At 42.2% G+C, this 12,530-nt stretch overlaps 1 protein-coding gene across 1 annotated transcript in view; it reads left to right on the top strand.

Annotated features, from left to right (window-relative positions):
- Positions 1-10,528, top strand: part of TFAP2D (transcription factor AP-2 delta) — a 126,479-nt gene extending 115,951 nt beyond the window's left edge. Inside the window, exons 6-7 of the mRNA XM_078646727.1 lie at positions 4,848-4,961; positions 9,825-10,528. Of these exons, the coding sequence (XP_078502853.1) occupies positions 4,848-4,961; positions 9,825-10,044 (334 nt within the window). The 3' untranslated portion in view covers positions 10,045-10,528. The remainder of the gene's footprint in view (positions 1-4,847; positions 4,962-9,824) is intronic.
- Positions 10,529-12,530: the final 2,002 nt, after the last annotated feature.

Raw genomic sequence — 12,530 nt, 5'->3', positions numbered from 1 at the left:
CCTGCTCATACATTTCCATTCTTTCTAAAGGCAGGGTACCATCTATCATGTCATCCAGGTCTGACCTTAAGCTGGCGACATCGAGTCTCTTAGCTTTTATCTCAGCTCGCAATATGTCTTTCGAAGGGGGCTCACTGGTCTCCCTACCATCCCAACTCCGAGCTCTACGTTTGGGCTCGGGAGAGTTAATGAGTGCTCTCCCTTGCTCCCATCTCTCCAGGTCCCATGCTCGGCCATCCGATCTTGGAAGGTGATGGAACACGGGCCTGTTACCCCCACTCTTGCTCTGCCCACTCTCTCCTGCTTCTCTCCTTTCACCGTACTCTTCTCTGTTATTTTCCCTCTGGTCGCTACTCTCCCTTTGCCTAGTATCGCTCAGTATCCGATACGATCCTTCCTGGTTCCCCATATTCCCTGGGCTGCGCTCGTTTCCGTCATCACAGGGACTATGGTGCGACCTCTCACAACTCCCATTCAGTTCTCTGGTGCCGGGCACACAGTGGGTACACTTAAAGCTGTTTCTATACTCTTGCGTTCTCCTCTCCCCTTCACTGAGTATTGGGCGCGCCACCCCTCCACTCCCGGGGCCCCCGTTTTCCAGGTCCGTTCTATCTCCACTCCGGGCCCAATGGGTGACTCCCCTACTATCTCTCTCTCTCCAGTCCCACTCCGGGCTGCTCTCCCCAGCCCCGCAGTGAGTCCGAGCTCTGCTGTCCTGACTTTCCCTTTCAGCTTCTGCAGCTATGATGCTCTTGTGAGCCTCCACTGCCTCATCCCACTTCTTCATGTACTCATTTAGCTCTTGAAAGGATTTTCGTCCAGATCCCCTCAGATCCACTGGCCATCTAGGGCCCCCAGGATCCCCTCCTGGATCCCCTGCTGTGTGCATCGGGGTGCTCCACTCTCTGGGTATCGGCATCTGACTTGGGGAATTGATCGTATCGTTCCTCCTTGCCGTCTCTGCTCTTTCTCCGTCCTTCCGTACCCGTTCTTCCCCTCTTGCTCTCTCTGGGTCATATATCGATACTATAGGACCTATGGTAACAGGTACCTGTAGTGCAGCTGGTAATCCGTAGGATGTGGCGCACTCCGTTTCCGGCGCTCTTTGTACCACAAACCTCCCGACTACCTGTTGCACCTGACTAGGTTGGGACAGCTCTTTCTTTGCCTCAGGATCCCACTCTGATCTGGGAAGCGGTCCATGCTCCCCTGCATTGCCCCCCTTTTCTCTTTCACTATGCTCGACCTCTCCCCCTCCTCTATTATACGGGGGTGGCCTGTCTGTCAATAATCTGTTTATCAGGCTGTCCTCTGTTTCGCTCTCATCATCTTCTTCTAGGGGGCTTTTATTTCCGGGCACCTCTAACACCGGGTACAGTTTATTTACTTCCATGTTATGCACTCTCCATCTTTTAGCATCCGCATCCCACCTGGCATCCTGCACTGCCCTTACCGATCGTTTCACCCTTTCTTGTCGTCTGTTCATATTTTTTTCATGCGCTGCCCTAATCCATGCATCAAGGGCTTCAAACTGGGTCGGTCTAGGCAAGGGTCTCATTGAGGTCATGACTGATTTTAATCGATGTAACACCTCTAATCTGAACGTCCCGTACTTCGGGAACGTCAGTTCCTCATTTCCTTCCGTAATCTTACTCCACTCTGATATCCAAAGGATCGTATGCAGCCCAACATTCACTGCCATGTAACGAGCCGGCGTACCCTCCGGCGGGGCTTCTTCCCCTTCATCCGATCCCCGCTTCTCTTTTTTAAACGCCGCTCTCAGCCATTTAAAACACTTCATAATTATGCGCACAATATCCAGCCTCGCTACTCTGTTTACTTCCTGATGACAATCCACCAATCCTAACGCGGCTTTGCTAACTTGGCCTATCGCAGCGCGGTCTTTCTCCGGTCAGCCAATCACTGCGCGACACTTCCTGACGTCACTTTTCTCCGCTTCGCAGCAGCACCCCTCCTTTCTCAACTCGTCTCCCGGTCATGCATGCGTCCCATTCATACACCGAAAAATGACTACTTCCGACCAAGCGGTCACTTCCCTCGACTGTACGTCCACAGTCTATATGTAATTGTCAACACAACTGACGAAATGTCTATCGTCTCTCTGATAGGTTGCTTACACACACAGTAACCTCCGACCAGCGTCCGTTACTCACGCACTCACTCTTACGTTCCCCCTATCTCGGTCTTTCGGGTGATCAATGGTACCTCATGACCCCCTTCACACTATTTGACAATTACTCTGGGTGTCCGATACACCCGAACCACTTAAGCTCTCCTTGAACTTAAGATTTCCACCGGTTGCGCGCGCTCACAACCTGTTCCACAGTCACTCTACAGACATTCAACTCCGCCAGACATTACAACATAGATACAATACAAAAACACCGCAATCTAACACGCATGACCCTTTATACTCACTCTCGACCGATACTGCTGCTTTTTCTGTCTCACGTCATCCGGATCTTCTTCGGCGGGCGATTCTTCCGATCATCGATCTCTAGGGGCCTTGGGGTAAGCTAACCTGGCCTAGGTCACCGTCCTCAAGAAGGCAACCATCCTCTGCTACCAACTGGAAGGGCGAGATTTTGATCGATACCTTATCACTATAGATCTAAACCCCGATCTGGTCGACTGAACCTTTGTTGCCTGTCATTGAAGGAAGAAAGTGCCTCTCTTACCAAGTTAGTTCACCCAATAAAGGACTCCGCTCCAAAAGATCACAAACAACTTCTAGCTTTCAAAAGTTTATTGTAAGGTTAGGATAAGCTGCAAATACAGGCATCTCAGAATGAGATTCACGAGATACACAGGTCCAACTACATACATGTGCTCTCTGAAAGCCCTCAGACGAGCAACGGAAATTACCAGCACAAGTTCTAAAAATAATAAAGCTATCAGCATTGACGCATATTGAGATCTCTCCTTCATTTAAGTTGGAGGAAAACACACACAGGTTAGGCTGTCCCTACCCTGCTCTAGATGGTATCCCTACTTAACCAAGTCTCAACCTAACAAAAGGTGTCAGCAGTGAATGACCCCCAAGGGAAGTCACTCACTCTTAGTCTCTTGGTGAAAACCTATAGTTCTCCAGTCATGACCCCTCTCTGCCTACCCATCCGCTCTCTAAAGGGTCCTCAGGCATCTGCTCTAACTCCACCCAGGGGTGCTGTCCCTAATACAAAACAGTCAACAACATTTGAGACGCCCCTCGTGAGACGCCCCTCACGTGGTGTAGCTTCTGGCTTTTTCCATGCTGCTTTGTATTGGGCCTCATACGTTGGAGTTGACCTTGCTTCTCAGACTCTTCTCCGGCCCGCTGATACCCCTTAAAACATTCCGGAACCCTCCTCCATGTCTGGGCCGTCTTCTGAACAGACCTCTATTCATATTATTTATAATCGGATCCTCCCTTTTCTCTTGCAGACAGACATCTGCAGCCAAGATCCCAACTCTCATAGACTTCCAAAAAGGTTCGCAACATTTCTCGGCCCAGACCAATACGTGTAAATCAATGTTAAAACATTTCAGGCCTACAGCATTTCTCATGATAATTATAGCATTCAACTTCTTCATTAATTAAAGCATGTTAATACTCTTATTCTATTATTCAGTAAACACATCTATAAATCATGACCCATTAATGCAATGACCAAAACATTAGTTCAATCTATGTCGTGAAAAGAAACACCTTCCCCTTCCCTTCTAGCTCTGGCCCTGAGGCCTACCACATTCTGCGTTTAACCACATGCCATCTTACATTTTAGCAGCTACACGACATGGATTCAGGAATAATCACATCTAATAAAATCATATAGTGTCACACATTTCTGTATTAGTTCCATTTCTACTTAAATCTCTACATTAGCTATACATTCAGAATATAATTGCAGATACTACTAGCACTCATGGCATTTCTCCTCATGATTTGTGCTTACTACGGGTAAGTGTGATGCACTCATACATTTAGGTCTGTTTGCGCTCTCTCAACATCACTGAGAAAGATAATGCTGCTAAATCCTTTGATCCATTGTAGGGGTGTACAAACTCTTTATAAGTGAATCGTGAAGTCTTGCATAGACCCCGATTATTAACTTCTGCATCATTTGTAGATTTCCTGCTTTTCCTATACCCTTTTTCGCCCTTTTTTATGGAAATTGGTAAGATTTTCTCAAAAGTGGTAGCTAGGGCTCGAAATGTATGGGCAGTTCACTCACAAGGTAAAGATGACACTGTTTTTATAGTGACTTTAATACTTGATGGATTTTAAATCTTGCAAAGTCCCCATTTTAACATGAAAACCCGAAAACTTTGTGAAATGCAACAAGTAATCATAGCAATGAGGAGGATGGTTGCTGGTAGAGAAACTTTTTGCATCTTCTCATACTGCCATCCCCGCTAGAGTTAATTGGGATATTCAAGCGCCCTCAACACAGAACAGCCACACCTGACAAATACAGCACCTCAAACTGCAAACTGCTGACTGCCAGCTGAAATGGCAAAGCGTCGGGCTGCATTTCATATTCATCACCAACATTTAATTTTGAGGTTTTTAAGTACACGTGGAAGGAAACATGCCCAGTCAATTATGACAGCTCTTGCGGTCCTTGCTTTCTCCTGAGTGTCCTATGAGACGGCGTGCATAACATACACCACTTAAATAGAAATAAAAAACAGCCAACAGTGTAATTATTTTTGCCTCATTTAAGTGTGCAATCTGCTGTTAACAAAATGTCCAACCCGTGGCGGCCATCTGTGGAAATGCACTAGATTTATGAAAAAGGGCACAATTGAATCTAACTTGTGTTTTCTTTCATCTTCCATTGCAGACAAGTTTGCAAAGAATTCCAGGACCTATTGAGTCAAGACAGATCGCCCCTAGGCTCCTCGAGGCCGACCCCAATTTTAGATCTCGACATCCAGCGGCACTTAACACATTTCAGGTGAGTCTCAGTGAAGTGTAGAATGGGAGTCAGTCCATGTTATGGCTACCGTACGAAAGAGTGATAAATGCTAGCAAAAATCACCAACTATTGACCTAGCCATGCACATTGCCGCCTGCCTGTATGTGGACAGAGCTGCATTCTTGCATTGTAGTGCTTTGATCAATGGCCAATGACTTGTAATATGTGCCAACTCCTCTTAAAGCTTCTCAGAGTCCATGGTCTGTATCTGTAAAACAGCATCCATAACATCCGTCGCTGACATAACATTGGAAGGATCAGCGACTGGGCTTGCTCAGGGCAACCAGCTATACCCATGAACTGCAGAGCAGTGAGTTCTTTCAGGGAAGCCGCACATACCTGACTTTCCATCAGCCTTACCAGCTTTATCTCAGTGCTTAAGAAAGATGCTCCTTATTTCATTCTAACTTAACCAGTGGTGGCTGGCATCCACAGGGAGGGTGGGGGGCAGGCATGCGCTTAAATAACATATCAAAAAAATCATGCGCGCAAATAATATATTTAAAAAAAACTTGCCTTACACAAAGATGACTTCCTCTTCTTTGACAGGAACTGGAACCAGATGCAGCAACTCCTTTGGCTAATCCTGGTGCTGCTCTCACCAGCGTGAGACCCGCGCTAGGATTGGTGGGAGAGGGTTCACTCGGTGCTCTACAGCGCTCCAGAGGCTTTGGCTTGCTCTATCCCAGCTGTCTTAAGATAACTGGGTTAGAGATGTTTAAAGTTTGTATGTGTGGCTGGCCATCTCAAGACACCAGCCAGAAAGACATGCACACTTTGAACAATGCACAGCCAACCCACCCTCCTCCCTGCTGCTGTCACTCAGCTGCGCCCCCCCGTCCGGACGCTCAGTTCAGGATTGGGCATGAAAAATAAAATGGTAATAATTGACCATTTTATTTTTAATCTCTGGGACTATCATTGGGGGGGGGTATTTAAGCGGGGCGACACTCCTCTGCTCCAACGGAGGAGCTGCCCCTGAAACGAACAGCTGACAAAACATGCTTGCACCAGAGGGTATTATGCTGTGGCTGGAATCAAGCACTACAGGCTCTAAAAAGAGCATTAGAAATAACATGCGATTCTATTTCGTTTCAGAGTTCCTCATAACAGAACATAACTCAATGCAATGTGACATATTGTAACTTAATGTATCCTTTTAGCATTTAACCAACCACAGTAAATAGCAGTTGTGTTCAGGATGCAGTCGTAAATTAATTCCTTAAAAAGTGCTCTTCATAAAATTAATGTGTCCTTCCTTTTTCAACATAGAAAAGTGTCTTCCATGCTTTTCTCGATATCTGGTTTTAAATTTGTGGTGTCAGTATGCCCAGGGTTTTTAGTAACTTACACAGTGAACCTTTAAATAGCTCTTGGACATTTACATGCCTTGCCTAATCATGCATGGAAGGGCCCTGCTACAGAATGATTTTTTTTTTTTTATTTCAAAAAGATTTTATTCGAGAGATTTTACAATACATATATCGCGAAGGCAATACTAGTGTCGTTATACGCCGAATGGTTACAGTAGGCATATCATTAACATGATTGGACGCATATACAGTTGCTGGGAATTGCTTGGTACAGGCGTACATTTGAAAATTGGCAGTCTTAAGTATAACCCTAGGAATAAGAACTTGTAGGTCAGCTGCAATGGAGTCCTAAAATCCTAGTAATGTCAAGTTGAACATCACACTGGTGAAGTTTCCTGACATTTTCATAAGGCTGGTCAAGTCCAAAGAGTCTCTTAAGTAGGGTCTTAAGCCCTCTGTACTAGGAAGGCACCAATGGTAGGTTGTGGGTGCGCATAGATGGCACCTGAAAGGTTGGCTGCTATGTGGTACATTAGGTGTGAAGCAAGAATAATAACGTTCATACGTCCTATCCCGCCAAGCCCAGGCGGAGCCTCACAGGAGGGTGTTGTGTGCCTCTTATGTCCTTTAGGCACTATGCACTTTACAATTTAATGCTTTGTGGTCTTACGCCTGTTATGCATTATGCACTTTACAGTTCATTGCTTTGTGGTCTTAAGCTCCACGTTATGACAGGGAGAGAGTTTATGATGGTATTCCAACCTGTTTCAGTAAAAGTATTCTAACTATTATCTGATGCCAATTGGTGGTCACATTTTAGCTAAACCTTACTATGTTTCTATATTTCAAGTGAATGGTTAGCCAAATTCGTGTATACCTGTTACAGGAACCCATCAAGTTTGCAATCAAATGTCTTTTGGATAGAGCCTGGACCTGGAAGGGATGAGGCTGCTTTTTGCACTTTAGTATGTACCATGCACTTTGCCTTGTATGATATACCTTGTAAAAATGAATGATAGGTGTGTTCATGACCTAGGATTTTCAACATTAGCTGCTACTCTCAGGGTTACTCTAAAATCTGTTATTTCAGGTAGGTCAGGGGGAGGCTCCATCAGACGATTATACTACTTTGCTTGTGCACTTTATAGGACATGTGGTTATGCTCTGGGTCTTTTTCTGGGTATTGCTTCTTTTACAGGGGACAAGGGCAGGCCCCAGCAGAGGTTTCTCCAGAAATAGGCTTAGAGCTGCTTACTTCTATTTTTATCTTGGTGCCATGTTTTATATTTTTTAAATTTTGAATTACCAATAATGTTAAATGGCTTGATGTATGCATTTCCATTTAATATTTATGGTTTTTATTAACTAATACAATACATTTACTTGCACTTTCGTAGTGTGGGTCTAATCTACTCCACTCAAAAGGGCTGTAGAGGTTGTTAAATGCCCTCTTCCTAGTTATAAAACCGAGTCACAAACAACATATGTCTCAATTTGAGTAACTTGGGCATATTTCATGCCACAACCACCTGAACTCCATTAAGGCCCATAGATACATTCTCTAAAAAGGACAAATTCAAGACTCTTCATAAGATTTGGCAAATTTAATTAATGAGTATACAAATTATCATTTTGATAATGATACAGAAGACATTATCAAAATCTTATTGGGGAGTCTTCTGAAAAGTATTTGATAATGGAAAGCAACCATTACATCTAACAGTAGTTGTTCACTGTCCTATAAAACCAATAAAAAGCTTATGTTTAATAGGTTAAGGTTTTTTACATAAGGCTTGAATCAATTTTACAATTGACCCATCAGTTACTGCTTGACTTGGTTCACTAACTGGCAAATAAGGAAACCACAATAGACTTCTCTACAGAATGTCCTTGTTTTACATACTGTAGCTTTAAAAAAAATGTAAAACCTGTCTGGAGTTTGCCCGCACTTGGGGATCATATTAGAGAAGTCACCCACTATAATTTTTTAGGTTGATTAGGTACACCTATAACTTACTGAAGATATTGCATTAAGCTGACTGTGACTGCAAATGACTAGTGAAAGACATTAGGTAGTGTGCATTCTATAAAAAGCAATGTATTAGGCCCTATGTTAAACAAATTATCACATTAATTTGGCGATAAGGTTTTTTTTGCAAAATCTAGAGTTTAATTGTATTCAAAATTTGTTATACAACCCTCCCTAATTAGGTCATATAATGTTCATTATTACACAAGATGGTCTTACAAACTCCAAATGCCCTATCATTTTTCTTTTCGAGCGATTAACATTTATTACTGTACATGACATACACAGGCAGTGGCTAATGATTTCAAATAAAGGGCTGACTTACTTGTAAGATGTGTGTAGGGATTCTGTTTAACAAAATATTCTACTGAAGAAAAAAGTACCAGATTTTGTACATTGTATCAGCAGTAGTAGAATGTTAGCAAACCAGGCAGGCTTAGAAATGGCGGGGAAGAATGGAATAAGCCACTCTATAAAAAAGCAAATTAGTATCAAATCTACTGGTGTGAATGCAGAATAAATCGCTCACCAGGCTTCTGAGTTTAACAAATTGAAGAACACTTTTCATTGATTCTTAAAAAAGCTTTATAGTAAACTTCTTTTGATAACAGTGGAATATACAAGCCAAAAAAATCAGAAAATATCAAATTCTTTGATCAATAATGATTGCCTTGTGTGAAAAAAGTTTTATTGTAAGTGGTCCTCTTTTTAAAAGCACTCTGTGGACACAGTTCTTAAGTCTACCTGTAATGGTGGCATTATTAATAAATTATGCACCCGGTTCATAAAGGTAAACTAAGACGAAAGTCTAACTTTATGGTGTTCGGTATTCAGAAAGAGCATTTATGAGTAGTAAAGTTAGACAGTTGTCTCAGTTCTGGTTTCAGTTAAACTTAAGACCAAAATGGAAGTTAAACTGAGACAAAAGTTTAACTTTACTACTCATAAATGCCCTTTGTGAATACCGAAAGTCATAAAGTTAGACTTTCGTCTCAGCTTACCTTTGTGAATTGGGCCCTAGATTCTTGAGATAATGTTTCCCAATGTAAAATTGCATTTAGTCACACTTCCTATATAGAGACTTTTTATTTTTAAAACATTTTAGGCTACATTTTCAAGCTTGCAAATATGGCTTACTACCTAGGACTTGTGGAGGCTGTTTTAAAAACTTACAATAGGGTTTTTTGTTGCTGGCTTACCAGAATTTCTGGTAGGTAGCACAGCCTTCTGAACTGGACTTATTGGTCATTCTTCCCAAGAGGCATTGTACTCTTTAATAAATGTATGCAACACATCTATGTTTATATTTATTTATTTCATTTTATTTGAGGGGCATGGCTTGTAAAGTCTTGCATTCTCTCACTCAAAGTTTAAAAATGTCTTTATTTGTTGTTTTATTAAACAAACATATAACAAATGCATATCTTATTGAGAAGAGTATTGGCTTCTGCTGACTTGATGTTAAAATTCCAATTTGTTTTCTTTTTTTCTTTTTTGCAGTTTAATTACTCATGGCTTTGGAACACCTGCAATATGTGCCGCCTTAAGCACTTTCCAAACTGTTCTTAGTGAAATGCTGAACTATTTGGAAAAACACACAGCAAATAAAAATGGAGGAGGGGCGGAATCTGGCCAGGGAAATGTCAACTCTGAGAAAGCCCCCCTGCGGAAGTCCTCAGAGGCGCCCATGAAAGACGGCAAAATTGAAAAGACAGACTAGCTGCATCAAACAGAATTTATTAACAGAGAGTTGTGCTGCTCATATTTTTTTTATCTATATATATACACAAACCATGGAGGGTAATTTATCTACTACAGTGGACCAAATCCAAGCAGCAGGACAACAGTGTATTTGTGTAATAAAATTGTCACTTTTTTATGTTGCTACTTTGTGCACGTTATATTTTACTGTTGAAAATGATAAAAGTTAAAGACTTCTGGACTTTGAAAGACAAAACACTTTTAAAAAGCTAACCTGAGGACTTTCCAATCAAAGACAGGCAGTAATGTTTCTGTAAGAATGACTGTCACAAATATTTGCTACAAACTTGAATGTATGATGCGTGTGTAACCTCCGAACTGCCTGTCTCCTCCTGCTGCAACAGACTGTAATTCCTTTGTAATATATGGCTGAATTTAAGTAAGGACGTATATATCATATTTGCTTAGTTTATTAGGCTAAAATAAATTTTTTTACACCGTCAACTTTAAATTGCTTATCTTTTTTCTGGATTTCTATCAATTGAGAATTTGGTAGTTGTATACCTTTATCTATTTTTGATCATCTATAGTTAAACTCTGTAATCATGTTAAACATTGGTAAATATGGGCACGGAGAAGTTAGGCTGGACATCATCTACAACTCTAATTGCCTTTCCGATGATATTATGACAGTCCCATATTTCTATGTCTTCTCTAGCTTAGGGAGCATTCGATTCATGACAGATTCTCTGAAGTGTCCCTTATTATGTACATCATTTCTATTTACATTAGCTGTAGGCACAATTATCTTTAGTCATTGAAAGAGTTTATATAGTACAGGCATGACTCGAGGTTACCAGGGAGCTTTACAAACATTGTCAAAGGCAGTGTTATCTAATATAAGTTGCAGAACAAAGTCTTGTTAAAGTCATATCAAAGCATTTCCTGGAGAGGAACAAACAATAATGCCAAGCACGCATAGGGGATTTCAGTTGGGATTCAAGTTGTGTGCTAGGCATTAAAGCCAGAGGGGTTTAAGTTGCTGATTGAGGAGACAATGTTTTAATTGTCTTTTAAAAGCTCATGAAGGAGGAGTTGGTGCTGATATGTACTGAGAGGGAGTTCCAGATTTTTGGGGCATTGCCTTAGAAAGAGCGTGATAGGGCTTCTTGTTTGTGTTTTTGGGGGGGGGGATGAGAAGCAGAGTGTTGGAGCTCCTTACATTTCCAGCCTGTCCTACCTTTGTGAGTTTGGATGCAGGGCAGGCTGGTTTTCCTGTGTGAAGGACTTTGTGAGTGAGACAGGCAGTTTTGAAACTGCAATGGTCTTCAATCAGGAGCCACGTTACATTATTCAGGGAGGGGTAGATGTGATCATGATTTTTTACTCCAGTGACCATCCTTGCTGCTGCATTTAGTGTGGCTCTTTAGGGAGCTAGGTGTAACTTTGCGGTGCCAGTGAGGGTGGCTTTCCTGTAGTCTATTTTAGATTAACCATAGCTTGCGTCTTTAGATCATTTGGGGGGAGAAAGGGCTTGATCTTTTGTAGGAGTTTTAGGTTGCAGAATGCACTCTTCGCTGCATTCTTTATGTGTGGGTTCAGGGTAATCCCCAGGAATTTGACAGAATCACCTGGAGTCAATTTACAGATAAAATCATCAATGGTATTTATCGACTCTTGGATTGGGTGGTCTGTCCGTTGTTTGATAGGTGAAGGATTTCCATCTTGTCTTAGTTGAGTTTCAGGTGGTTGTGTGATAGCCAGTTTTGGACTTTAGGAGATCAGTATTTAGCCGTCTTAAGTCCTCTAGTGCGAATATTTCTAAGTAGAGCTGGGTGTCCTCTGCATAAAGGTGTTATGGGATGTTGGCTTGTTTGAGTATGATGGTGAGGAGCTCCATGTAAATATTGAAGAGTGTAGATGAGAGCCCTGAACCTTGAGGGGACACCCCTGGTTACGGTGGCAGTATCTGAGATTGAGTTGTTTATTTTTATTGGTTGGTAGCGAATATGTAGACATGAGGTGAACCATTTAAAAATAAAACTGTCTGCTCCAATCTGTTTTAGGAGGGATTCTAAAAGCAGCTTGTGGTCGACCATGTCAAAGGCCACTTATAAGTCTGGGAGGATGAGTTGGCAGAATCTATCAGCATCCAACGATTTGTTTATGTCATCTGCTATGTACAGTATTGCTGTTTCCCTCCCTGAAACCCATGTGGAATGAGTTAAGAAAATTGTTGGAGTCAATGTGTTGGTTGAGTTGGTAGAGAACGCATTTCTCAGGAATTTTTGCCAAGAAGGAAATGTTAGTGATGGGTCAGAAGTTGTTGGGGTCATCCTGGTCAGTACCTGTTTTATTTAGCATGAGGGTGACTTGACCTAGTTTGAGGCAGTCAGGCATAATAACTCCATTGCTCAGGGAGCTGTTAATTATCTTAGTCCAGAGAGAGTTTAGGTCGTGCTTAAGACTTTTTGCCAAGGAGGCAGGCGGGAGGAGGGCTTGGAT

Source organism: Lissotriton helveticus, chromosome 6 (assembly GCF_964261635.1).
Source record: "Lissotriton helveticus chromosome 6, aLisHel1.1, whole genome shotgun sequence".
Lineage (NCBI taxonomy): Eukaryota > Metazoa > Chordata > Amphibia > Caudata > Salamandridae > Lissotriton > Lissotriton helveticus.
Note: the sequence above shows the minus strand (reverse complement) of the source record. Positions and strands in the feature narration are given on the sequence as shown.